General features: G+C 42.7%; 1 protein-coding gene and 1 long non-coding RNA gene across 2 annotated transcripts in view; one reads left to right on the forward strand and one right to left on the reverse strand.

The window, feature by feature from the left end:
* LOC128140463 (uncharacterized) lies at window positions 1-25,336 on the forward strand. The gene is made up of 2 exons (XR_008234748.1): window positions 1-317; window positions 24,991-25,336. It is a non-coding gene; the product is annotated as an uncharacterized LOC128140463 (long non-coding RNA).
* LGALSL (galectin like) overlaps window positions 22,893-25,367 on the reverse strand; it is a 6,616-nt gene continuing 4,141 nt past the window's right edge. Inside the window, exon 5 of the mRNA XM_052784201.1 lies at window positions 22,893-25,293. Within this exon, the coding sequence (XP_052640161.1) occupies window positions 25,150-25,293 (144 nt within the window). The 3' untranslated portion in view covers window positions 22,893-25,149. The remainder of the gene's footprint in view (window positions 25,294-25,367) is intronic.

Here is a 25,367-nt window from a genome sequence, read left to right on the forward strand (position 1 = left end):
CGCCCCCGGACGCGCGTCACTTCCAGCAGCGGCCGGCGGGGCGGGCACGTAAATAAATAAATAAATAATAAATAAACGAGCGACTAACGCTGCTGTGGTGATACCTACCCCCCCCCGGGTAAGGTTAGACGGTGGTTTAACCGCACAGTTGCCATCTTAAGTGCTGGCAAGTCGCTTACACCGCGGTAGGGCGGCCACCTTGGACGAGGGGTGAGGCGATGCCGTGGGGGACGCCGCGGCCGCCATGTTGAGCTTGGGAAGAAGAGGGCAGCGCCGGGTTTGCGGTGTTTTCTGTGCCCTGGCGTAGGCAATATGAGGTGTTTACGTTTTTTTTTTTTAATTATTATTTTTTCTCCCCCCCCCCCCCCCCCCCCCAGGGGTGTCCTGTGGGCTGCACCAGGTGAAGCCCTGCGCTAAGGGCTGACCGCACTCGGTGCCAGGGATCCTGTCAGGGATCCCGTGAGGGGGGCCGGGGCCGTGCGGGCGTTTGCCCGCAGAGAGGCGCCGAAAACAGGCGGTGACATAAAAACCCATCCGAACTAGAAACGGGGAAGCTGGAGTGAATCCTTTCTCGCAGCTGGCCGGCGGTGCGGGGAGGTGGCGGAAAGAGAGCTGGCGGAAGGGCTGCGCTTCGCGGGCAGGAGCGGCGGTCTGGTACCGGTAGCACCGGGGGGGTGAGGACCCCAGCGTAGCTTCTCCGCCGCGAACACGATCGTGATTATACCCGCGCTATGGGAAGGTTTAATTTCCAAGTCTTGAGGGTTAGGCTAATATTTCTGCATAGGAAATTGCTTATTGCATAGTTTCACCCCTTTGAAGTTGGGGGGGGGGGGGGGAAGTAGTCTGATCCTATACGTATGATCCTGCAGCCCTGGTTTCCAAACCTACCTCTGGAACAGGCTGCCATACCACTATTCCACCTTTTATGTCTCGTTGTGACTACAGGGTAAGTTCCTTCAGCTTCAGCGTTGCAAACCGCTTAGTCCAGGTGGAGTCCCTGAGGGCCTGTCTGCATCGTGCTCAAACCTTGGCTTGTAAGCAACAGGGTCTGCCAGAGTTACCATTTTCAGAGAGTAGCTTGGTACAAATTTGTTTCTGGAAAAAGAGATTCATATGTGCCTATGCTTCATAGGGAAGGTGTGTACAGAGGCTAGTTGTAAGTGCAACGCCAGTCAAGTCATGCTTTAGTTGAACTGGCTTTTTATGGTTTTGTTTGCTTGTTGGTTGTGCAAATTCTGTAAAAAGGACTAGAAAGACTGGCAAAAAGGCATACAAGGAAATACTCTATTTTAAAAATAATTTTAATATTTTTTAATATATTTTATTTGCCTCTTTTCCCAAGGAGCACAAGTAGGCAATGGTTTGACCTCATAGGTGAAAGAACGTTTACAGCAAAACCACTAAATGAAGTCATGAGAAATAACAACACATGTATGCTCCTGTTTTTCAAGTATTTTGATTTTTTTTGTTGTTTTCTAATACCTGTTTACACTCTACCAGTGAATATTGTCAGAACTACCAGCACATTAGGTCTTTAAAAATGCATAACATGGGTTTAAATAATGTGCAAAGCCTGCCATTCATCCTTTGACAGTAGTGAACTGAATGAACACTGTACAGCAGTTACAACATACTGGCAAATTACAATAATAAAATAGTGATCAAAGTGTAATATTAAAGCTTTGTTCCTACAGAGGCTTAAGCACATATTTAAACACACAGTAGTTTGGCTGAGGAAGGCTTAAAACAAGGCTATTTGTAGAACTTTTAATGTTTGAGATAGGTTTGTGGAATAAAAATACCTCAAATGCATTTAAAAGTAATTATAATTAACCTGCTAATTTAATAAGCAATATAAGGCCTTTGTGAAGCATGGAGAAATTATATTGTTAATACAATGTTTCTGTTACCTTAGGAATCCTGTTACAGTAGCTGAAGATACATCATAGGTGACTATTAATGAGGCTCTATGAGTATTACATTTCGCCACCTGGTGGCTGTTTTCTTTTTTTCAGCTTAGTATCAGAAACCCAGTGTAAAGCTTGTGCTAACCTGCTAGGACAGAAGGAGAAGTGGTGAGGGAACTGGAAGGTAGGGCAATTTAGCAGTCAAAGATCTTTGACCTTCACCCAGTGTACAACAATGTGTTTGGCAAATCATAAGGGTGCAGAGAAAAATCTGTAAAAGCAGTGAAATACTTTGTTGTAAAGCAACAGACAAACTAGATCATATCTGGCAGTGGTCATTAAGTTCCAGGGGCCCAAAATATACCTCAGTGCGTGGTGCTAGTCCATAAAGAATCGTTTACCATTCTAGCTGTGTTAGTTGATGGTCATTGGCCATGAGTGTTAACCATCCTTATGGCAACATTGTAAATAATATAATTAGAGGAGGTAGTTTAATAATTATCTTCTCTTACACAGCTGATGTATCGATGATTTGAATGAGCATACAGAATAAACACACTGCCTGTAAACTCCCCAGACAGCAACCTGAGCCCTAGCACCCTAAAAAAAAAAAAAAAAAAGTGAAGCCCTTCTGTCAAAAAGATGAAAGCCACAAGCACAGCACTGTACCACAGGAAAGGAGCCAGAAAGATCGACAGTGTCAGTAATTAGGTCCTAGAATAAAAGGAAATTTGTTAAGTAAAATTCCCAGATGATTTGACAAAGTGACTCATATCCTAAGCTACAAAGAAAGGCAGAAAATCCCCCCAAATGGTCCCTGCCAGTTTGACCAGGGGAAAGTTTCCTTCTCTTTCTTGGTAGTATTCAGTGGTTTCTAGGACCAAAAGCTTTAATCCGTATGCAGTTGTGAGTCTGTAAAAGTCATTTAACTTGAATGCAGGATCAGACAAGAAGTAAGAGTTCCACATAAAAAAAATGCAGGTGATGTCAATCATTCACACTATGCCTAAGTGAACAAAACATGTGGGATTTCTTTAGTCATTCCTGCGTAAGCGTTGCTGGTTGAAGGAGCTTACATTTGCTTACAAAGGCAGACTAACTCTTTATGATAGCATTAGCCATGTTATGTATTAGTTCTGTGAAATGGAATCCATGGGTTACAACATAATATCAAGGTTGTAATTTCAACATATGAAAGTTTCCTTTACAGAATTGCATGGATTGTAAACACTGTATGTTATTTGGAGATTATTCTAGAGTGGTGTTCTATCCATTTTCAAACATACGGTGGTTTTTTGTTTTTAAGCGTATACTTCCAATCAATTTCTTTTCTTACAGCATGGTGAAGAAAGGTTGTAATTTTGAGATATCCATCTCAGTGTGAAGCCCCTCTGCATAGTACAATAGAGGTTTTAAGCAGGACTGGTCTTGCTAACTCCGAGGTCCCACCTTAACTTGTTAGCTGCAGCAAAGCAGCCTCATCAGTCACTGCTGCTGAGTCCTAAACTGTCAGGAGAGGGCGCAGCCTTCCTAGAAGTCTCAAATGGAAAAAGGTATCGTGGTGTGTCAAGATGATTCAGAAAGGCTGTCTCCCAAAAAACTGCATGGTCTGGAGGCTCAGACACTCCTGGGTTGGGGGTTGAGGGTGGCAGGGAGAACTTGTTACGGTCTACATCCATGTCCTTCATAAAACTTAGTCATTCGTAATTCTCAAGAAAATTGAGTATTTATAGGAAAACAGTTTAGCTTTTTATTTCTCATTTTGGAGTTTACAGCGTGGTTCCTGAATGTAACTTTTAGTGATACTAAAGCTGTACCATATATTGTGTAGTGTAATGCAGAGTATCTTCTGAAAGATGTTGGATTGCTAGCAGTGGATAGTGCAGTTCTTTTTTTCTTTTTTTTCTTTTTATTTAAATTTCAAAAATATGTACAGTACAATGTGGCTTCTGGGACTGCAAGCTTTTTGTGGCTTCCCCGCTCAGTGTATGGGGAAGAAACTTGCTCTAATCAAAGACTAGATAAATCTTCAAACTTCAGGCAGTTTGCTTCCCTCTCTGCTGTGTCTGGCAATGCTGCTGATCAGAAAGAAACTAGATAGTCAGTTTCCTGAGAAATTATCATGCTTGATTTTTCTTTCTTTTTTCTTTTTAATTCACAATTGAATCAGACATTTGAAGATTTGAAATTACCTGTAGAATGAATTTAAAATGGTCTTTGGACCTACCAGATCATTTCATTTCACCAATGCCAAAGGCTTTCATCTCTGCTATTGTCAGAGCAACGCTAACTAATTTAAATTTTTCTGTGGAAATGAAATATAAAAAAAATCAAGCAAATTGAAAACAGGAAATCAAGCCATTGCAGTTTATCTTCACAGAATGTTTTGACTTTCTCCCGTCCTGACATGAAACTGAATTGGCACATTTCTCTGAAATGTTTTTAATTCAGTAAAACTGCATTTATCTTAGATCATTATAGCTGAAATAACCCCTACTACTGCATTATCAAGCAGAAAGAGTGTGTGTGACTGAATTCGCCAATCAACTTCAAAAGCTTTACATGAAAATTGTTTGTGACTGTGGTTTCATAAGGTGGGCATTATCAAAGCTAGCTGAAGGAATAATATGTGCTTTCTGCTGGCTTCTAAAAGGGCAACAGTTAGTAAACAACAAATTCTGCAGTTACTGTTAGCTAAGTTAAACAAAGCTGCAGCTGAGCAGAGAATGAGCTGTTACTAAAGCAGCCTGTTACTAAACTCCACTGCTGATCTGTCCTTTGTCATCAAAAGGTGGTAAAACAGATCTATGCGCAGCTGATGCTTGTTTCTTTGAGCAGTGGTTGGTGTGCTGAGCTCCATCCAGTATCAGTGCAGACTGCCTGACTCTTCCACAGGGCACTGCAGAGCTCTTGTCTGTGTTAAGAGTTGAGAGAGCCAGCAGTGCCTCTTGGCCCCAGGGCATCCCCCAGCCACATCAGAGACCCCCTTGTGAAGAGCCCGTCTGGGTCTCTAAGCTGGCTGTGCAGCAGAGGTCCTGAGGATCCCCATTCCCTGCAGTTCTAACAGTGCTTCAATTAATTCCTGGTCCATGTGGTCTTCACATGTCTCTGCTGACAGTGAAAGGGATTTGCTGAGCCAGCCTTCCTGTGCTAGGTGTTAGCTGTTATGACAACCCCTATGTGGTGGTCTCTGTTTTCTCCCAGGACTGTAGTACCTCTCAAATCTTTTCAGAGGCACAGAGATACTCTTCTAAACATTTCAAATACCCACATCTTCTGCATCACTGCTACTTCCTTTAGCATTGACCTCTGGGCATGCAGAATGACCAGGCACCGGTTTATCTTGTTTTGGGGATCCGACAAAGGTGTCTTAGCTTTTCCCAGCTCTTCAAGGAAGGCACTGTCTCCATCTGTTCTACTTGCAATGGCATAAAATATAAAACATTGTAATGTATGTTTTAGATGAAACATATAAATATGCTGTTCAGATTGCAAGTTTATTATTACTTTTTACAAATCTTCCTAGGTATCTTTACTGGAGTCATAGTTACGAAAGTGGGAAGGAATTACTACATCAGCAGCCCATTCTCTTGTGACTCACAAGCCATTAAAAATCCCAGAATTGTCCTTAAACAATCCTAAATGTGTTAACTACAAAGAACCCCATGTAGTTACAGAAACCAGATGAAGTGGCAGTAATTTTAGGTGGGTCTTAGAAATCTCCTACATCTGAAGGGCATGTAAGTTCTTTGATTTTTGGCTCAGGCTTATTTGAGCAAGGATAGGGTTGCTGACGCTCAACAGTGTTTGTTGGGAGGGTTTTTTGGTTTGTTTTGTTAGTTGTTCTTTTTCCTCTGAGGAACTCCTTTCTGAGTCTCAACCATGTTTGCAGCTGATTTGGAGTGTCTAATGAACATGCAGGCTTACATTCTTGCCATATGAGGGCTACCCAATGGATTAACCAGCTCATGAATGTCAATACAACCCCATTTTATCTGCCGTGGTCTAGACCACATCCTCAAAGTGGCAGAAGTTAATGACTTCAGTGTGGCAATACTACTTGTACACCTGGCCTCAACCTATTTTTATATGTAACTTATCAGCAGCATGTGCAAAGTGTATTTTAGTGTATGTACTTTTTAATGACAGCAAGGCTTGTCAGCAGAGGCAATAGACAAACCAATGTAGCTGGCAAAAACTGGCAAGCTGTTGGCAGTGTTGGCATGTTCAGGTGTGAAGGAGATGTAACAAACTTCAAGATGAGTGCAGACTGAAAACAATCTGACTTCAGCTCCTGTGTTACTCAGGCAATCTGGGAGGAAAAAACAGCTGACAAGTGTAGCAGTTCAGCAAGCTATGGACAGCCAAAATTATGTACATGCAACACATACTATTTCCTCCCAGGTCTGACAATACTTCCTTCTCCTAGAAGTTGGTATTGTGTGAGTACCTCAACTGTCAGCAGGAAAACAAGATTTCTAGCTCTCTCAGTAGCAGAGCAAAGCTTTCCACTGTGACTGTTTTTTTCAATACAGGCTCTAAATGCAGAAAGCCAATAAGAAAAGAAATCAAATTATTTGTTTAAAGACAGTCCCTTGCCTTTAGGAGGCATGGCTTTTGAGTTTTGTACATTTAAGATGAAAACTGCTAAAAATGGTTGAAGACCATTATTCTGTTTTAATGATCCAGTTTATTGGACAAAGGTGAGTTGATTTCCATAGCCATCCTTCTTCCTTGTCTGTCAGCTCCTTTCTGTGATGACAGGAGTCAAGCAACTCCAAACACCCTTGCAGATCAGCTGGTAAATTCTGAGGTACAAACTATGAACTCTGTGTATGTGATGGGCAGTATTACAGCAGTCTCTTGCATGCTGAGCTGTTCAGGGTAATAACATACATGCCTGTAATCTATATTAACATCTATTTTAAGGCTTTTTTCATTTCTAAGGCATTTCAGAGAGTTGGTTCTTTGGGGTTTTTTTGAGGTTTAGGAACATAGAAACTTACCTCTACAGCTAGTTTTTATATATATATAAGACGACCTGCAATATCCTGTTGTAATTGCATGAGTTCATTTCACATCTATATGTCAACACAGTCAGTGAAATTCAGGTGCCTGGTTCAGATGTTTTGGACAAGTTTTCCTCATGAACCAATATTGTGTGACTGGCAGTGATGCATATCAATAAAAATTATCCGAGAATTTTTTTTCCAAAGATCATGCCCTTTTCTCTTTACAGTGAATGGCAAAATGTCCATTAAACATAAGTGAAAGTAGGATTCAGTTCCAGGTTTTAAAATGGAAATGGCTGAGGTTTTTCTGGGTTAATGACAACTTCTGTCTCAAATGCAACTGCCATGCAAGGAAAGTGGTTCCTTTTGCAGATATTTGTCAAAATCCTTCTCATTGTCTTTCAGACTCATATCTGATGCCTGTTTTCAGTACCATGTATGTCAGTTTTATCCTCTGTCATGTTTTTTTGCAATGGGTTTGCTTTCTTCATCTATGTTCATTGAGATGCAAAGCATCTGGGATGTAGGCACATGACAAGTGTAGATCTCGGAAAAACAGGATTGCTTTCTGGAAAGCTCTTATACAAGAAATATGTGAGATTGGCCATATCTGGTCCTAAACTACCTGACAGGGTTGTTGTCAGAGGCAAATTATAAACAAGAAGACGGAATCTAGAGAGAAAATACCATGTTCCAAATAGCGAAAATGTTTTTGAATGCTGTAGAAGTACTGTCTGCCCCAGCTGCCCTGGAGTCCTGCGTGCAATGGCCTTTGGCTGCGCCAGCACTCAGGATGAAGCCCTCAGACAGAGGGGTCTGTTGGTCTCTGTGTGGTCCCCTGCTGTTGTCTCACAAGCAGAAAGAAGCAAGACTGAACCCTTAACATTTGTACCAAGAACAGGCAGAATGCGGGAAAGAGCAGGCAGAGGGGAGGGTGGAGCACTGGTCAGGGAGGGAAGCAGCAGGATGACAAAGGCAAGTACAAAGACAGGCAGATGAGGAGATACGTCTGACCTCCACCTCTTCAATATCCAGGATCAGTCAGAGATCTCTTGAGAGCAGCTGAAACTGCTCTGTTGCCACAAGGAGAGCTAGGAAACATGAGATTAGGTAAATCTGGGTGCCTGAGCAATCTTTTTAAATTCACTAGGCTCTAAGTAGGAACCCTCTCTCTAAATCATGGCTAATTGGGTTTCAGTGCTGGGAAAAGGGTGCTGTCCCTGAGCTGCCTTCTTGGTTCTAGTAAGCAAATACAATCCCAGCAGGTTTCTGTGGTATCACTGATGTGCTCTGCAAGAGCCCTTGCCAGGGACCACTTCCCCTTGCTGTTCCTTGTATCTCTGCACCAACCATACAGTCTAGGTGCAGCTTGTGTCATTTCAAGGGAGCAGTGAGCTGCAGCCACCCCGTCTCTAACCTTACCGAACTCAAGGGGTGTGCATTAGTCACGAATTTGGCTCACAGTTTTCAGTTTTTAGCCACTGAACTGAAAAAAAAGTTTAATAAGCACAATAAACTTATCAATTTGTAGGGTCTAGTGCTTGTTGCAAGGAGCCTCGATTCCCACCATAGCTGAGGGAGGGCTATTTTCAGAGCACCAGCTTGGGCTCTGTACCCTCATCTGGCAGAAGATCAAATCTAGATGTTGAGTAATTCTCCTACCCCCATTCTTCCACGTACGCAGTGCTAGTGAGTTGGAAACATGGCTCCAAACAGCACCAAAAGCACGAAGACCTGTCTTCCCAACACAAGCTGATTGCCAGATGTTTCAAAGGAGCAACTTTGTCTTGATTTCCCTGCATTTATGGAATTGTTTATAATGTAGGCCACAGTGTCTTTTCTTTCTGCTTGGTCAGATACAAGTCAGCAGTTCAGTGGATTTAAATGAGAGACCGATGGTGACTTACAGTTGGTTTGCATGGTAATGGCATTGGGCCAATTGTCCAGTTGTGGAATGTTATGTGAGCAGAGCAGATATAATTATTTCCAAATTTGGCCACAATCCATATTTTATCCATATTTATCCATATTTTGCTGCAAAGGGGCTTGTCTCCTTCAGCAAGAAATCCCCTGGGCAGAGAGCATATCCTCAGTAACTCACTGTTTACCCCATACTGGGTGGAGTTTCTAACAAGTCCTCTGTGGAGGAGCCAAGACGCATGACCCTTGCTAGTGATGCAGCTATCTCCCAAAATCAGGTCTCTGTCTCCTCGGCAGCCTGTCTCACTTAGGAAATGTTGCAGCTTATGAGATCATTCACAGTTCTCTGAGCAGCAACTAATTCTTGATACAAAACCTGTTGGCAATAGCCTGGATTTTTCGAGGAGCAAAGACTCCTGTGTGTATCATTATGTGGAGCAGGAGGGAGTTTCAGGAGCACTGCAGAGATCTCTCACCAGTCAGGTGCTTCTTGTTCTTATTCAAAGAGATGGTGGGATGTGAACCAGCTTTCATTCAGAAATAATGTAGGCATTTTAGCACATGACTGTCCCCCCTCTAGCATATCCTCTTGTTCCTTCTTGGATCATTTTATCTGAATTGTGCTGATGGAACTCGATTGCTATCAGATGGCCCTTTGCAGAGTTGCTTCAGGGATGAGGAAGATGTGGACTGAACCTGCTGGGGTAGCTGTTGCAAACTGACCTATTCTCTTGCTTATAGCCAGCCAGTAAGGGATGGATGGTTCATCCACTTCACGGCTGCTGAACCACGAGTCTTTGATCTTTTTTCCCCGTATAAATGTCTTCAGATGCAGTTTGACAGCAGGTTACACTGAGATTTTTCCACTCTGCAGTTCTGCACCATTAAGACATGCTTAAATTATCCTACAGGCTGTGCCTTCAGAGAGGCCTGTGTTACTTACACATCTCTGGTTTTGGCTGATGATTTATACGCTGTTACTAGCTAGGCCACTTTTCTGGAGAGTCCCCCTTTCTCAATCTGACAGGGATGCATGCAGACAGAGCTACAACTTTCTGCTACCTAAAAAAATGCAGGGTGATGACCCCCTACAAAGCATGACAAAGAGTCACTGTATGCTCAGGTTTGCCTTGGGGCTGGTTTGCTTTTACAGAGCTGGACCAGTTTCTCCTGAGTCAGATTCTGTTGTATGCAAGCTACTGTGATGCCTGTAATTCAGTTTAAGAGTGGATCAGGTAGGTTTCTTCCCCCTTCACAGTAACTACCTTGTTACTGCTCTGTTTGTTAATGTGTATTCTGGTAGCATTGCACAGCTACAAGCATGCCCCAGGGCCCAGTGCAGTAAGTGTCTGTGGTGTTTTTGTCTCTTGATTGTGTAGAAGGAGTCATCACTGCATTATAAACTTATCTCTACAGCTTCTCAAGGCTCATTCTTGCCTGTGGGAAAGCTTCATGTGTGAAAAGTGTCAGGCCTGGCTTTCTGTGGGATATGCTGGACCGTTACACCCTGAGCTGAAACATGAACATTTCTTTTTCTGCACTAGGACTGATATGAGGGGGCAGAGAGCAGTAGGTCAGAGCTGTGCTGGACCCCAGTCTAATGCTGGCCCTAGGTAAGGCTCTGCAGCGGTCTCCAAGTTTCTACTGGAAGTCAAAACTTCGTTAGAGAAAATATGATGGTGAATGAGTGAGTCCCATGAAGAACAGGAAATAATCTCTGCAGTTGTGGCAGCTAGTGCTAGTGTGTGGGAAATATACAGCATTTGTGAGAACTTTTGAGTACTGGTTTTATTCCCATGATTCTTTTTGATCTAACACCTTGATGTTGAATTCAACCATTGCACCTCCCAGGAAGGAAACATCACCACTACAGGACCTTCTCTGGTGCATGAAGGTGCTGTTTGCATTTCTCATTGCACTGGTATTGCTCAGCTATGAAAAAACAGAATCACTGTTTTACCAAGGCAATGGTTGCTAGAAGAGAGGCGTCTCCTAAGGGACTATAGGTGGTAAGTTGCTCTATTGGTAGAATGCAACAAGCTGCAGTGATACCTACCTAACACACATATGTAGGCTTTGGACTCATTGGCATTAAAAACATTTTGAAGGTCAGGAATAAATCTGTGTGACTGCCTGCCTGTATTGACACTTTTCTTGCAAAGGACAAAAAAAAAAGAAACTGATGCCTGCTTTTTTGATGATTAGTATTGTTTGTCTGCATGAAGACTGTTTTCTCTGAAGCTTTTGTGCATGGTCTTTTACAGCTAGTGGGCTGCTCCTGTGTAAAATTCCTTCAAAGGATACTCCAGAGGAGCCAGCTGCAATTAAACCCCAGAAGACTGTGTTGCAGTCCTTCTTTGACATCTCCTTCTTTGACTTCTGTTATCTTTAAATTACATCCTTAATGGTGTCGCTCTGTTGGAGTAAGATCACCCTTGCCTAGATCTTTGCCCATGGAAGGTTTAGTATAGCCCTAACCTAGTAAGGAATCTGAGGGGTTTCCCCTCGTTTCCTTGGGGTGTATTAAAATGGATTATCCTGATATGAAGAGTATAAAATAGGCAGAAGAAAAAAAAAAAAGATTCAGGCTCTGAATCTCTAAGCTCCAAAGACCTCACCATCCTGAAGCCCACTGGCAATAAAAAATGCCTGTAAATGCAAAGTCTTGTATCTCTGAAGTCTTCAGGTTTAACAAAATAGATGAACATATCATTGTCCTTCTGTTTCTGAAGTTCATCAGTCTTTAGCCCCAAATCTTTGCTCAGTCTTTAGCTGGACAAAGCAGAGAAGGAATTTGAAGTAAGAACTCCTGAGTTTAGCTAAGACTGCATATAAAAATAATATTGTCTTAGAAAATGAAAAGCCTGTGTACTGCATCTGCTGAGCAAGGGGTTTCATGCCCCTGTTTTTCTCCTGTGTGCTGGCAGATTCACAAAATGGGATGCATTCTGACTGCGGCTAAATAAGCAGCTGGAGGGCTGTTATATCTGTGCAGAGCCATGGGCCTGTTCCCTTTCTGTTTTCAGGCACTCTGCCCATTCCCCCTTGTTTGTAAATGCTGCAGTCTTGTGGGAGGGTGAGCACGCTCACATATATCATAGCGTTAGTGCTAGTTGAGACTGAGCTCAACAAATTGTTTCTGTCCCATTCCCCCAAAGGTGGTCACTTAATAATTAATACCTGGTATTTATACCTTTTGGTAAAGTGCTCCGAAACACCTATCAGGCTGACTCAGACTTTGTGTAGCCAGTGGTCATTCACCCATCTCTGGCATTTGGCCATTTTGGGGGGATAAAATGTAAGCTATGCACAAAACTGGCAACCCAAAACAGCTCGGGTCAGATTTGTTTGCTGCTGTAACCTCCTTGACATCTGTAGAGTACCAGCGTTATTTCCTCTACATTGAAGAGTAGGAGACCACCAAGGAATGAAGGCTGAATACTGAAATGTTTAGCGTTCCCAGTGCTGTTTGCAAAGAAATCCACCAGGCAAGAGCTATTTGGTAGCTTGGGTTCTGAGAAGGTGCTATTCTATGTCTTCCTTTATATGTCGGTGCTGAACAGTTCAAAAAGGACAGGGATAAAAAAAATCACCGTTCACTCTAAGCAAAGTGATAAGTCTGCTCTCTTGAAATACGACACTGCTTTATCTGGTTTTACTTTTGGTGGAAGGGGAGGCACACAGTGTTTTCCTGTTGCCACCTGTTTCTGGCAGTGCAGGACCTGCTTGAAAGCCACTGAAAGTTCCCATAACCAATAATTACTTCGGATCTGGCTAATAAGAAACTCTGCTCTCAGCAATATGGAAAGTAATTAAAAATAAATAAAGGTCGCATGTTTATAGAGCCCTTTCCACATCATTTAGCATTTCTAGTTGATAGAGTGTATTGTGTTTCTTACTCCTACGTGTAGAAGATGTTTGCATCACCTGTGGGATGCTGAAGAGGGATGTTGTGCAGGTGCTGCCCTAAGTGCCTCAGCTCCTTCCAGGGCTTTTTATTCAGATCTCTTTCCAAGCCTGGCAGGACAGGTGAACCCCCCTGTGGAAGCAGAATTGCAAGTGTTGTCTTTGTTGTGCGAGTGATGCATAACCCTCTGCCTTCAGCACTGAAAGCCTTTGCTGTTCTTCACTTTCTTAGGGTGGCAGTTTCCTTCCTATTAGCGGGTGCTTAAGGAAACATCTGGAGTCAGCTATCTGTAGCCTGTTGTTTCCAGCTCTCTTTGTTTTTTAACTTCAAAGGGTGTGTATGTGTGTGAAAGGCCATCTACATTTGGGTGTTTGGTAGAAGGCCAGTGTCCTCAAGGTCCCTTTATAAACTTTGGAGGTAAGGCCTCTGGAAGACTGTTCAGGGCATCAAAATTGTCTCTGCTAAATCATCCTCTGGGAGAAGTATCTCTCTCTTTCCACTGCCTATATAGGGAACCCCCAGAGACCAGAATGAATTTCCACAGCTGAAATTAGATGCTGCAGAAGGTGGCATGAATACCACTGCAGTTTCAGCTACTACTCACCCAATAAAAGGCTTCCAGTTTTCCCATTAATGTAGCCACTCAGCTCGCCTAAGCAAAAAAAACCGTCTTTGCGGAAAATTGTGTATTAAGCATCAGTCTTTATTGCACCAAATAGCTCTTTTAAATCCTCACCCTGGGAAGCTGTTGACACATGTTTGAGTCACTCTACCACCTTCTCCCAATAAATGCCTGTGTAATTGTATTTGTGTACACTAGTTACATGTTGCTGTGGAAGGTTTGGCATGCTGATATGTATCTGCATGCCAGCCATCACAGCCTGTGACTTCATGGCTGTATATGGAAGTTCACCTGTGAAGGTATCCAGAATTTCCCTTTGGATCTGTTTGAGGTCTAAACCAAGCAGCTTAGAAGAGGGCAAGCGGAGCTGCTACATGCCTGAGACAGGTGGCAGTGTCTGGCAGTGAAAATTGTGGCCTCCTTTTTGAAACCTGGTTCACGTCACCCTGAATGCTATGAAGGACACTTCTTCCTGCCATGCCCTCTCCAGAACAAGATGTTCTCTGTGGAGTGGTACGCTCTGAGAGGCCAGATCTGGCTACTCCCTTCCAGCACTGCAGGTAGAAGAAGATGGCTTGAACATAAAGGAAGCCACAAAAATTATTTGGAGGCTGGCCAGAGGCAGGTGGGAACAGGCTGAGGAGATGGAGGTCTGTGTGGTCTAGTGCCGTGGCTATGTAGATTCAGTGTCTAAAATACTTTGTGGGGAGAGAATGACATTGAGGGAGTCATTGGCTGCAGTTAACTGAGGGGGGGGTGGTGGGCGGTGATCTGAAGGCCAGGTGTAGGAAAGCTTGAAAGCATACATTTCAGCATAATTAGAGGCTTTTCTGAAATGAAGATAAAACTTGATATGCAAAGTCTGTACACTTGGATTTCACTTTGCACTGTACCCTCTGGAGTAGGCCTTTATCTTACATTTACATCAGGATGTTAGGCAATATACCACCACCTGCAATTTAGTTTGACTGTGGTGACTGTTAATTCTTATGGTGTGGATTGGAGCCATGTTTTAGAAAAGTTTCCAGTCTGTTATTTGGTCATTAGGTTGGAAAGGTCTGTGTACCTTGAAAAAGGTGATAATAAGCATAATGAAAGTGTATAGAAAGCTAAATAATACTGAGAAGGTAGTTTAGGGTCTTCTCTTTATTCATCCACCTATTAAAGGATAAAAGGGCATATAATGAGGTAGAAGAGTGGTACATTGAAGGCAGACGGGAATTTTCTTTGCATGGAATATATTGCCATTCATGAACAATATCAGCATGCATAAATATAACAGGATCCTGAAAAAGATGAGACATTTAATAGCCTCCAACACCAATTGCAATCACTGCAATGTCAGCGATAAATACATAAAATTCAGGACTATTGAATAGGTTTCAGACCAATTCTACTTAGAGAATTGAAAGAAAAGTCTGTCTGGGGCCAGCTATGCTATAGCTGTCTCTCACAGCATGCCTTGTGCTGTTCTCCAAAACACATTCCATTTAGCACAGCCAAAGACTGTGAACTACTTGGACTACCAGTTTTATCAAGTGTAATAGTCACCATGCTCCTGTGATGGTCTGTGATCATCAGTTTATTTATACTGAATACAGCAACAGTCTACTGAAAGATACCTGGTATTCTGATGCTTACCTGAATGACTGCTGAATGCTTCAAGTGTACATTAGTTATTTCTTCTACAGGTGAACCCATGTTGTGCTCTGCTTAGACACTTGGGTTGGCTCTTAGTGGAAAGGTTCAGACCTTGATCGGTCCTGTACAACTCCGGTCTAAACCAGCCCAATGACAGGACTGTTAAGCTGGCTGATACTATTCCCAGAGAGTCTGAAACAGCTTCTTCTGTTTTACAAGACATATAAATGCTTTACAAGACATGCAAGTTCCAAACAGGTGCTGCTGCACATCTGCTCTGCACAGGCAGCTCCTGGCTGCCTCCAACTGACTCTGCTTACAGGCAGCTTGGCCCTACCAACTGTATGCCCGCATCTGTACGTTTTGTGCCCAGTAATAAGCCTTGTACTTCTGCAATCTTGATGAGATTTAGTGAGCCAGGGACCTCTGTATCATGCTCTGTTGTGCAACACAGGCACCCCAAACACTGCCAGCTGGCAGCTGAGACCCAGGACTGAGCCCTTGAAGGATATCTATAGATGGCCATCAGTTCTCTTTACTGGTGATGTACTCTTTACAGAGATGTAATTTCATGTGTTATGGGACCAGGTGAGGCAGGAGAGATATGGACACTCTGACCTGCAATGCATCATCTCTTCATCCTGGAAAGTGAGATTCTGCTTTTTACCAGCTTCTCTTTCACGCTGGCCGATGTGAGCCACACAGCTCTCAGAGGACACTCTTAGAGGTAAAAACGCTGTGCTTGTCAGTTGTTGAACTTATGCGCTGTTCATTGCTGCCCTTTCCTCCTACCCCAAACAGTGAAATGTTTGCTGGCACTGTCCAGGAATTCATCTGTTGGCATTTTAATATGCGTGTGTACGATCATCCAATTGCTACAATTACACTGTGGGAATCTTGTTTCTAAAAATACACCAATCTCTGCTGCTTTCCAACACTAGCACAAGGTAATGTATCATGTTCCCTAGTTGCCAGTGTCACACAGGATGAAGGTAATCAATACAGCTGGTAATACATAAAGACAACAACAACTATAATTACAACTGATTTCCCTTTCACTTAAAAACATCATCTTCCAGCCCACATTATCACAGCGTCAACTGCACAATGCATTAAAACAATCATGTGCTTCCCTTTGCTAAATAGAATCCTGTTATTTTGCCTGAGAGCATCTTTTGAATAGCTCAGAAAGGCTAGGTTTGTTATGGGAACCTTAAACCAGTTTATACTCCAGCAGGTGCTCAGTCGCGATCAATCAGTGTATTTCCACGAAAATCGAGAGAGATCTACCTGTTTGCATCACTCAGGTTGTGATTGCTGTATTTTGTCTAGGGAAATGTGTGTGCACATCATCTTTTGAATTTGAGGTGCAGCAAACAACTCCCTGCTAAGAAACCTGATCTTCCATGTTCCAGCTTCTCTGCTGCATTATTGAAATTGCAATTGAAAGCACTGTGAGTCAGTGGAGGCTGCAAAAAATTGACGTAATGCCATGTAATTTATACTATTTTTAAAAATCTTATTTTGGAAGGATTTTGCATTACAGATAGCCCCTCTGATCCCAGAGGAGCTACTCAAGTGTGTAGCATTACTTAACCTTACTGTTGTATGTTCTGGCCCACAAGAACATGTCTGCCTGGTGAGCAAAGGAGGGGACTGGGGAGCCTGAACTTCAGTGTTCTAGCCAAAAGTCACAGTGGTGAGACATGAAGTGTGTGCAAATCAGTATATTCCGAATTACAGCACTGGTTGCTGAGAAACTGTTGTTACATCTCTGTTCTTCCCTCTCCCTGCCCATAGAATAACAGCAGCAGTACTAGAAATGGCAAGGAGCATTCATGAATTAACACAAATTGTGAAGTTTGTCAGTGCTTTGAAGTTCTTCAGTGAGCAGTGCTCGATAAAGTACACCTTGGTAGGTGTCTGTAGAGGACACATAAAGGTCTGAAGCCACAGGAGAATTCCTCTGGCTGGGGGGTTTCCAGCAATGGTTCTGTCTCATGGAGAGGACCGGCCACCCCTGAGAAAAGGCAGTGGAAATGGAGGGGAATGGATGTGGAAGCTGTGTTCTGCACCCATGCAATAATCCAGAGCTGCTCCCAGCTTTGCTCCTCAGAATCTGTTTTATAACCACTGTAGTTCATTAAGCCTTTCTTCCAAAAATGGGGTGTAAAAGGAACCCCACTATCCTCATTGCAGCCTTTGTACTTTTAAATTAAAATATTTAATTTTCCCCTGGAGATTGTAGTGAATCTGTTGCTTTCCCAAGAATGTTTCTTCTACCTAGAGCCATATTCTGTCCTTAGTTCTGGGCTGGATCTCTTCTAGACAGTGATTATCTTTCACATTGAACAGAAAATTTCTTAGAGAGCAGCCAGGAAAGAATTCTCTTTGCCTCTTCGAGCATGCAGTGCTGGAGCTGCTACTGTAGCTTGTCATACATTACAATACTGTCAGCACTGGCTTTTCTCCCATCACAAGGGTTTTTGGAGCCAGGCAAAGGCAGAGCCACTGAGCACTCTCGGAAACCTCCAGCATCTCCATCAGTGCTTGTCAGCAGGCTGCTGCACAGAACAGAGATCTGCCTCCCTGCTTGATCGAAGGAACACCTGCCCACAGCCTCTGGGCACCAAGGGATCATGGCTCTTTGCTGTTAGTATTAGATTGCCTAGTACTGAAATCCTCCTCTTTTCTCTGCTGCTGAGATTTACTGTTCAGCTTCACTGAAGTTTTTCTAATTAACCAGGCTTTTGCTCCTACCTTTCAGAGTTGCAAGGAAGCCCTGTTCTGCAAACCAGGAGTCAGTGTAGCTCTGTTTCACTGTCGCTTCTGACTGCTGAGGGAGACTTTGAGGTCTTCTTCTGCCTGCTGGGATGAGAATTGCTGAAAGACATCTCCTTCTCAGGGTCTTTCACAGAATGCCCCCCCCTCCCCCCAGCCATCACAGCTCTGGTCTAGCAAGGTGCCAGTGTTGAAACTGAAGCCTCAAAACCTGAAGAGGATGAGAAATGTGTAACTTTTGGAGAACGCTGGAGCCGACGTGATGTTTCAGAGCCAGCCTCTATTCTTAGAGGAGTGGTGAAAGTCATAATTTAAAAATAAGATCCAGTGCAGTGCTAGCAAAGAGTCATATTCGTGGTATTCCTGTGAGTAAATCCCTCAACATGAATTGGCTTGACTTCAAGCTCGGAAATACTCCACCAAAATAAGGCCCAGCTGTGAGGCGTCTGTAGTACTGATCTGAATGGGAGAGAAGTACACATGGCACTTGCCATATCAGGTGCTCTCAGTGGAGTGGGCAGCCCCTTCCCTTCCTTCCCCCCAAAACTCATGCCTGCAGTTTACTCAGTATTACAGGTCAAACAAGAGCTTTTCAAGGGCCTCTACAGGAGTTAGCCAATGCAAGTGGTGAAATTTAATGTCTATGTTCCCCCTTTTGAAAATCCCCCCAGGCACTTAGGCGGCTGCTGTTCTGCTGTCTAGTGGGGACTAGATGCTGCCTTTATACCATTCACAGCCATTTCTGGTTTGCATCTAGGTTACCTAATGCTGTGTTTTAACTTGGAATCTCTAGATGTCTTAACATACCTTCTTTTAGGTATGTATAGTAAACAGATGGACAGTTTCAGGCTGGCTTTGAGCAGGGATGGCCGCAGATCCATGCTCATGGGTTAGAGCTAGGATGAACTGTGTGGGGAGCATCTGATTCATAGTCATTTTATCGGGAGAAAAAACCCAAAACTAACTGTATTCAAATCCTGTTCATCTGCTGCTTCAGTGCTCTTTGGATTTTGAGGTTTCCCTCAGAAACCTCACTCATTTTTTACAGCCACAACTGGATGTAGGGCATAATCCTTTCCCAGTTGGGTCATGCAGAATTTTTCCAATAGCTTTAACTGAAAGAAGCTGAGACCTTAAAGTTTCCTCTTGCACTTACTCAGGTCAATGCGAACTTTAGTTAGGATCATGCCAACAAGTAAAATACTGGATCTCATAATAACATGTCTCTGGAGCTGATCTGGTGGTTTTACTCACCATGTAACCCTCACCCATGAATCCAGTCCCACCAGACTGAACTGAAGCACACGTGTGAGTTACTCTGCTGACAGGCTGTTTTATCCTATGCAAAAGTGATCAGCGATCTGTGTCTTATGGCCTGGCCATAAGGTCTGAGTTGTGTCTGTTAACTCCTGAGGCTTACACTGCCCGGTGATGTCAGCAGGAGTCTTGCATGAGTAAGCAAGCTATTCTTTCCTCTAATGAAGTTATTTGATTGTTCTGTATAATGCATTTAAACTGTAAAGGAGTTTTACACAAGCTGCTACCAAAGCTGCACTAAAGTTTCACACTACAGTTTTATGAGGGAAAGAGTTAGCTACATCTGAAAAACAGAAGATAAAAGAAGCCAGAAGTTAAAGAAGTCAAGAGGGTGTGTAATGAGCATTAATAATTCAGATAAAAGACAGAACAACCTAGTGAATATTTCACGTTTTATTGTTATTAAAAGTTCATTATGAAATTGGCACAACACATAAAAATAGATCTGTGGTAATGATACATATTGCTATTATTGCCCAGTCTTTGCGTGCACACCCTCACTCTTTAAAATCAGAAGGTAATGAATGTAAGACATTTCATTGGCTAACTGCAAAACCAGTGTTAACTGCAGCAGAGAGAGGCCGTGCTTTCTGTTGACTCTATCAAATGGATCATGCAGACAGAAATAGTCCTCTATTCATACTTAAAAATAAACTCAGTTTTAGAGTATGCCCCAGCTGAAAATAACTGGAGAGGGAGAGCTAGAAATACCCCTTTTCTTATGGACCTATTTCCATGAAAGTCAAAGGGATTTTTGCCATGGATTTTAAAAGCAGCAGGATATAGTTATTTGTTGACAGACAGATGGAGAGGCCTAGCAACAGAAGCTAGGGAGGACCTGTGGCAAAGTATGAGTTTATTATTTTGATCTTGCACATGCCGCTCAATCTCCTTGTTGCAGTAATTGTGTATGTTAGTAACAGCAGTGATTGCTGGGAGGAGCTGGGAGGGTGTATCAAAGCCAGATAAAGCGTCTGCAGCTCATTTTTTCTCCCCGTTTGTGTTGGCCTTGGTTCTAACCCCACACACCATTCATTGCAAAGTGACTTTTACCTGTACCGTTTCTGATCCACATGAGAAAATCAGAACAATACCCAGGATTACAAAAAAATCTCACCAGGTCACTAACTGTTCCTACACTTGTGTAGCTTTTCTAACTAATGTGCTTATCACAGTGAGCATTTAGGGCTGCCCTCAGCCTGACTCTTGTTCCTCATACTGTCATATCAGTTCCAGGGATGCTGGGAGGTTGCTAAGAGCTGCCACTAACTGGCTCAGCAGAATTGTGGTTTTGCAGTTTTCTGCATGGAAGGGTCACTGTAACCAGCCCCAGTGCAGAAGGCAGCGCTGTAGATTTCTGTGGGGAGCACTTCTCATAGATGGGAGGCAAGATGAGCCCCACATCAGATACACTGCTTGAATGTCTGTGGGGAAGAAAATACCTTAGTGACATGGCTACTCCTAAATTTTCCTATTATTTATTTGGGAGCCTCTTTTAAAGAAGGCGAGTAGGAAAATGAACCCATTCATGCCTTCCAAACTTGTAAGCAACACTTTTTTTGCTGTGTGTCCTGGTATGGGGTTGCAGAAGGTGGCAGCTAGCAATGTGGCAAATGCCTATCCCTGGGAAACTGTCATGCAGCTCCACAGCCTGTGCTCTTCGCTGGCTCTGAAATGCCCACTGCCTCCCTCTGAACTCATACTCCGTTAGGACTACAGCACGTCATGCTACCCCAACCCTACTACCAAGCTTGGGAGTGCTGTGGCTACTCTGTTCTTGTTTCCTCCACAGTGAATAGTTTTAAATCCTGGAAGATAAAAATCTCAGTGCTGCTCCCTTACATTAAAATCTCAAGGCTTCAGTCTCAGCCTCACAGCAGGAGAGTGACAGGGGTGGAAAGCTGGCACAGCAGAATGGTGAATCAGGCTCTCCCTTTGGTTTTCAGGCTGTTTACTCAAAACAGCCCTTGAGAGAGATGCTATGCCTCAAGCAGATGTCACATTCAACCGGTTTAGCAATATTACGCCTATTTCTTCTCAAGCTAGTTAAGGGGGGGGGGGGGAGAATATAATATATGTTAGTGCAAGTTCACATAGACAACATATGAATATTTAGTACAAAATGTTCTTTCAAGGTGGGGCAAACATTTCTAATTGTGACACAAAAAGAAGGTATTTTGTAACATTTTTAACAACTTGGCTGTGAAAAAGTGTTTATGTGAAATATGTTTAGACACAGACTACCTCACATGATACTGAAGTATTTCAAGGCTCTGAGTAGGCAATAACCTCTTTTTTTTTTTTTTTTAATTAAATCAGCTTTATCACAGCCAATTCCAAACACAACTAAATAATTTGGTCATGGTTTTTTGGTTGTTTTTTTGCTTTTTCCTCTTTGGAAAAAATAAAGCTATGCTAAGTTGAGTGATTCCACTCCACATGGGTTTTACCCATTAAAGGCTTCTTTCATTTCAGAATTAATTCCCTCATTCAGAGGAAACCAGAAATATTCAGCTAATAAATTCTAGCATAAGATCTCAAAAGTTGGTTCACACACTCAGTCCTGAAGAATTGCAGCTTCCAAGAAGCTCACAGACTACTTGTCCGTACTGAAAAACATTTTGAAGGCCTGGCCTAACTTCTAAACAGCCTTATTTCAGGTCTAGTAGGGCTTATATCCAAAGTGAAGACCTGAATAATCCCTAAATTGTGGAGACCAAAAAATTCAGATATAAATTATGCAGCACAGTCTCCCATCTTAAACAGTTGTATTTGGCTCAAAGTCCAACTGAACAGAAACATTTAAGGCCTCAGTTTTCTCTGACTTACACTGCACATGGAAGTGCTCAGCAGTTGCTTCTGAACACAATCAGCCAATGTAAGCTAAGTACGTGGGGAACAGTCCTTGGTTACATAGACATCCTTCTTTCGCCTGCCATAGCCTGGTACTGCCCAAGAGCAAAAGAAAAATAAAAAGGCTTCCAGGCTTCCAAACTGGTGTTAGACAGACAAATAGATGTGGAAGCCTTAACTGTGACTTTCTGCCCTTTCCTGAGCTCTCAGCCAAACCACAACCCATCAGAAGTGGGTTCACAGCCCTTCTGCCTCGAAGTCAGAAACCACAACAGGGCAGAATCAGGTGGTGGGCGCCGCAGCTGGTGGAGTTATGCAAAGGCAAAACCAGAATCAAGTTCAAAAAAGCATTTTCCTGAGACAGAAAACTACTGGAGCAGAAACAAACGGGGAGTGCCCAGCGCAGTGGGTGGGAACAGGGGCAAGGCACTATCACTGAGCCCTTACTCCTGACAGAGAAGCCACTGACACGGTGCTGCATCAAGTTCATCTTGGCATCCCTGGCATAGGCACTGTGCTGTGCCGAGCCTATGCAGGATAGCAAAAGTCTGAGGGCTGTGCTAACCTACCAGGAATCCCAAGCGGCTGAAAATTCCAGTCAGCCAAATTGCTTTTTCTGGGCTACAGTGAAGGCAAGGAGGGGAAATCTCCACTGGTGTGCTGTAAGGGAGATGATCTCTTTTGGTTTTGTGCTACTCTAGGGTCATGGTGCTACTTCCTCTCTCCAGCCTCCTACTTATGGCCCACTGGACTAGCAGGAAAGCCTCAGGCAGTGGCACTGCATCAGCAAACCTGGCTTTACATATCTAGTTGGAGAAAGTGCTAGGCAGGGGGGTGCTAAATATCTCTCCAAACAGAATTCATCTTCTGCCTGCATCTGCTTTGGAACCGTAAAGCATTTCCAAGCTGGAGAAAAATCCAAACACCTCATGTAGAAGCACCTTTCCCTTGGATTTTTATTATCATCATCATTTTTAAGAATATATTTTGTACCGAAACACTGTCAGCATTCTTTATACAATGGAAAATGACACAGTCATCATGTATAATGTAAAAGAGTAAAAACAGAGCAAGACAGGAACATTTCATATCAAGATTCAATCTGGAGTACAAATAGACTCTGATGTACAACTTAAAAGCCACGCACCAGATAAAAAGATCATCTGGAAAACAACAAGTTCTCTCTTAATTTGGAAGGAGGAGGAAGAGTCAGGGAATGTCAATGTTAAGGCTAAAAATTCCATTTTTAACTTATACTTTATAGGTGGCAACCTGATTCTTAACTTGGCTGCAGCAGCAGCAACACCCCCCTGGCTTTACAAAGAGATTTGCACTTGCATGAAATAAGAATCAGGCTTCTATGCTCAGAGGACTCTGATTGACCTCAACAGGCTTTGGACTAGAGCCACAGTTGGAATTTCAGCTTGCAGTCTAAGGCTTCTTAACTGCAGGCCAAATTAGCGCAAAATGAGGCTTTGCAACTGGCATTCTACCCTTAACTTCGGATATTCCAGTTCTGGTTGCTTTAAACCACAGCTTTATTGCAGGTTTAACATAGTTCTCTGTGTGAGATTCTTCTTTTTTTTTTCCTTAAATACTGTGCTACAAAAGATCTTTTTGTATTCTGTGTCTTAGAAAGTCCCTATATTACATGTTTTCAAAATTGCCTAAATATATATCATGATTATAACTACTCAGAAAGACCTGCTACAGTCTATTGTGAGCAGCCAAGGAAAAAAGTGTATTTAGTCCTAAAGAAGTCAAGAAAAGTGGCTGTGTTCATTTATAGTGTAGCACAATGACTGTGTTTATACAGCTATACCTACTATTTAAAAAGCTACTTGAAAAGTTATTATTCATGTGCAGTAGCTGATTTTCAAGCATTAATAACTTGGCTGTCTAGACAAGTTTTAATTGTCATATCAAAGGCCGAATATGTTCTCAAACAAGTGCATAAAATCTCCCATCTCCCCTGCAAAGAGGCTGGTTCTCTTTCTGAACTGAGAGACTGCCAAATTTAACTTTTTCTCAGGTTATAAAAGCACAGTTAAACCTACAAATTTGCTGTTTAAGGTTTTTAAAACAGATTGACTTTAACTCAAACCTATCCTGTCCAGCAAAGTTAGTAAGCCCTGAAAAACAGTTTCTAGTGTATATGCAGAGTTCCCCCTACCCCCACCAACTACCATGCCCACATTTTCCCAGAGCCTAGAGGGCTCCATTAAAATGTAACTAAATGTTTGATAGGAAACATGTTTTTTCAAGAATGATATGTAAAGTTTACCCAAAGAACCTAAGACATTTTGTACATTCAAAATGTTTACACTTTGCTGTTCTTAACCATCAGTAAGATTGTTCATTTTTACTAATAATACATACAATGAGTATAAATAAATAAACTACAGATAAGCTTTAAAAATTGTATTAACAATACATTGTGCAAAAACTTGTAACGACCTACATTCTATGCAAATACCCTGACTAAAATATACAGGCTGTGTCCTCACACCCTCATTCAGTTTTTGCACAGTCCTTGGGCCAAATCAGCAGCTCAGAGCAATCAGCAAAATTCCATTGCAAGCCATGGAGGTAATGCTGATTTACAACAGCAGAAGAGCTGGCCCCCAGGTGTGTGCAAAAATCCCACAGAAATCAGTAGGAATTGTGCTTGACTAAGGACTAGACAGTTTGATTGTACCCCGTTAAAGTGAGTGGGAGTTTTGCCATTGATTTCCATGGGACCAGGCTCAGGCCCCTGGTAAGGACATCAGCACGTGGCCCTATGTTGTGCTACACTACTCCACTTCAGTGCAGAAACAATATTTGCAAAAGAAAAACTTTGTTGTTGTTGTCACTGCTGTTCAGTAACTGGTTTTAGCGCTGCATTTCAGAAAGTGCCTTTCTGTGAGATTTGAAACAAAACTGCAAGTCTTTCTGAATCCATTCCAATTTGATTATCTAGCACAGGTGGGCTATTTTGATCCAAGAAAAACGGCTCAATGTCTATTAACCAACAATGTTCTTCATTAGGATAAACAACAGCCCGGTTCATTGGCACAGGAGTGAAGAACTGCATGCGGAAAAGGAACGGGGCAGCCTTCCTACCATAGCTGTGTCCAGAGCCGGCTGTCGCTTCTCCAAACAGACGATGGCACCTGAGCCGGTTTGGAATCTGCAGTCCTAACAAGCTCAGCCAAGTTTTGTAAGCTGAAGATCTCCATTTATCTTTATCGTGTCAATTGCTGACAGTGTTTCAATACGGTGGTAAAAATCAAAGAGCTGATGTCCATCCACAAATATTCTAAAACGGGGATGCTCGCAAAGTATCTCAACCTGTAAAAAAGTAAAATGATGAAGCATGTTGTTCACAGTGTAACTGGGAGGTTATTTCACAGAATACAACAAGC

This window comes from Harpia harpyja, chromosome 4 (genome assembly GCF_026419915.1).
Source record: "Harpia harpyja isolate bHarHar1 chromosome 4, bHarHar1 primary haplotype, whole genome shotgun sequence".
In the NCBI taxonomy this organism is placed as follows: domain Eukaryota; kingdom Metazoa; phylum Chordata; class Aves; order Accipitriformes; family Accipitridae; genus Harpia; species Harpia harpyja.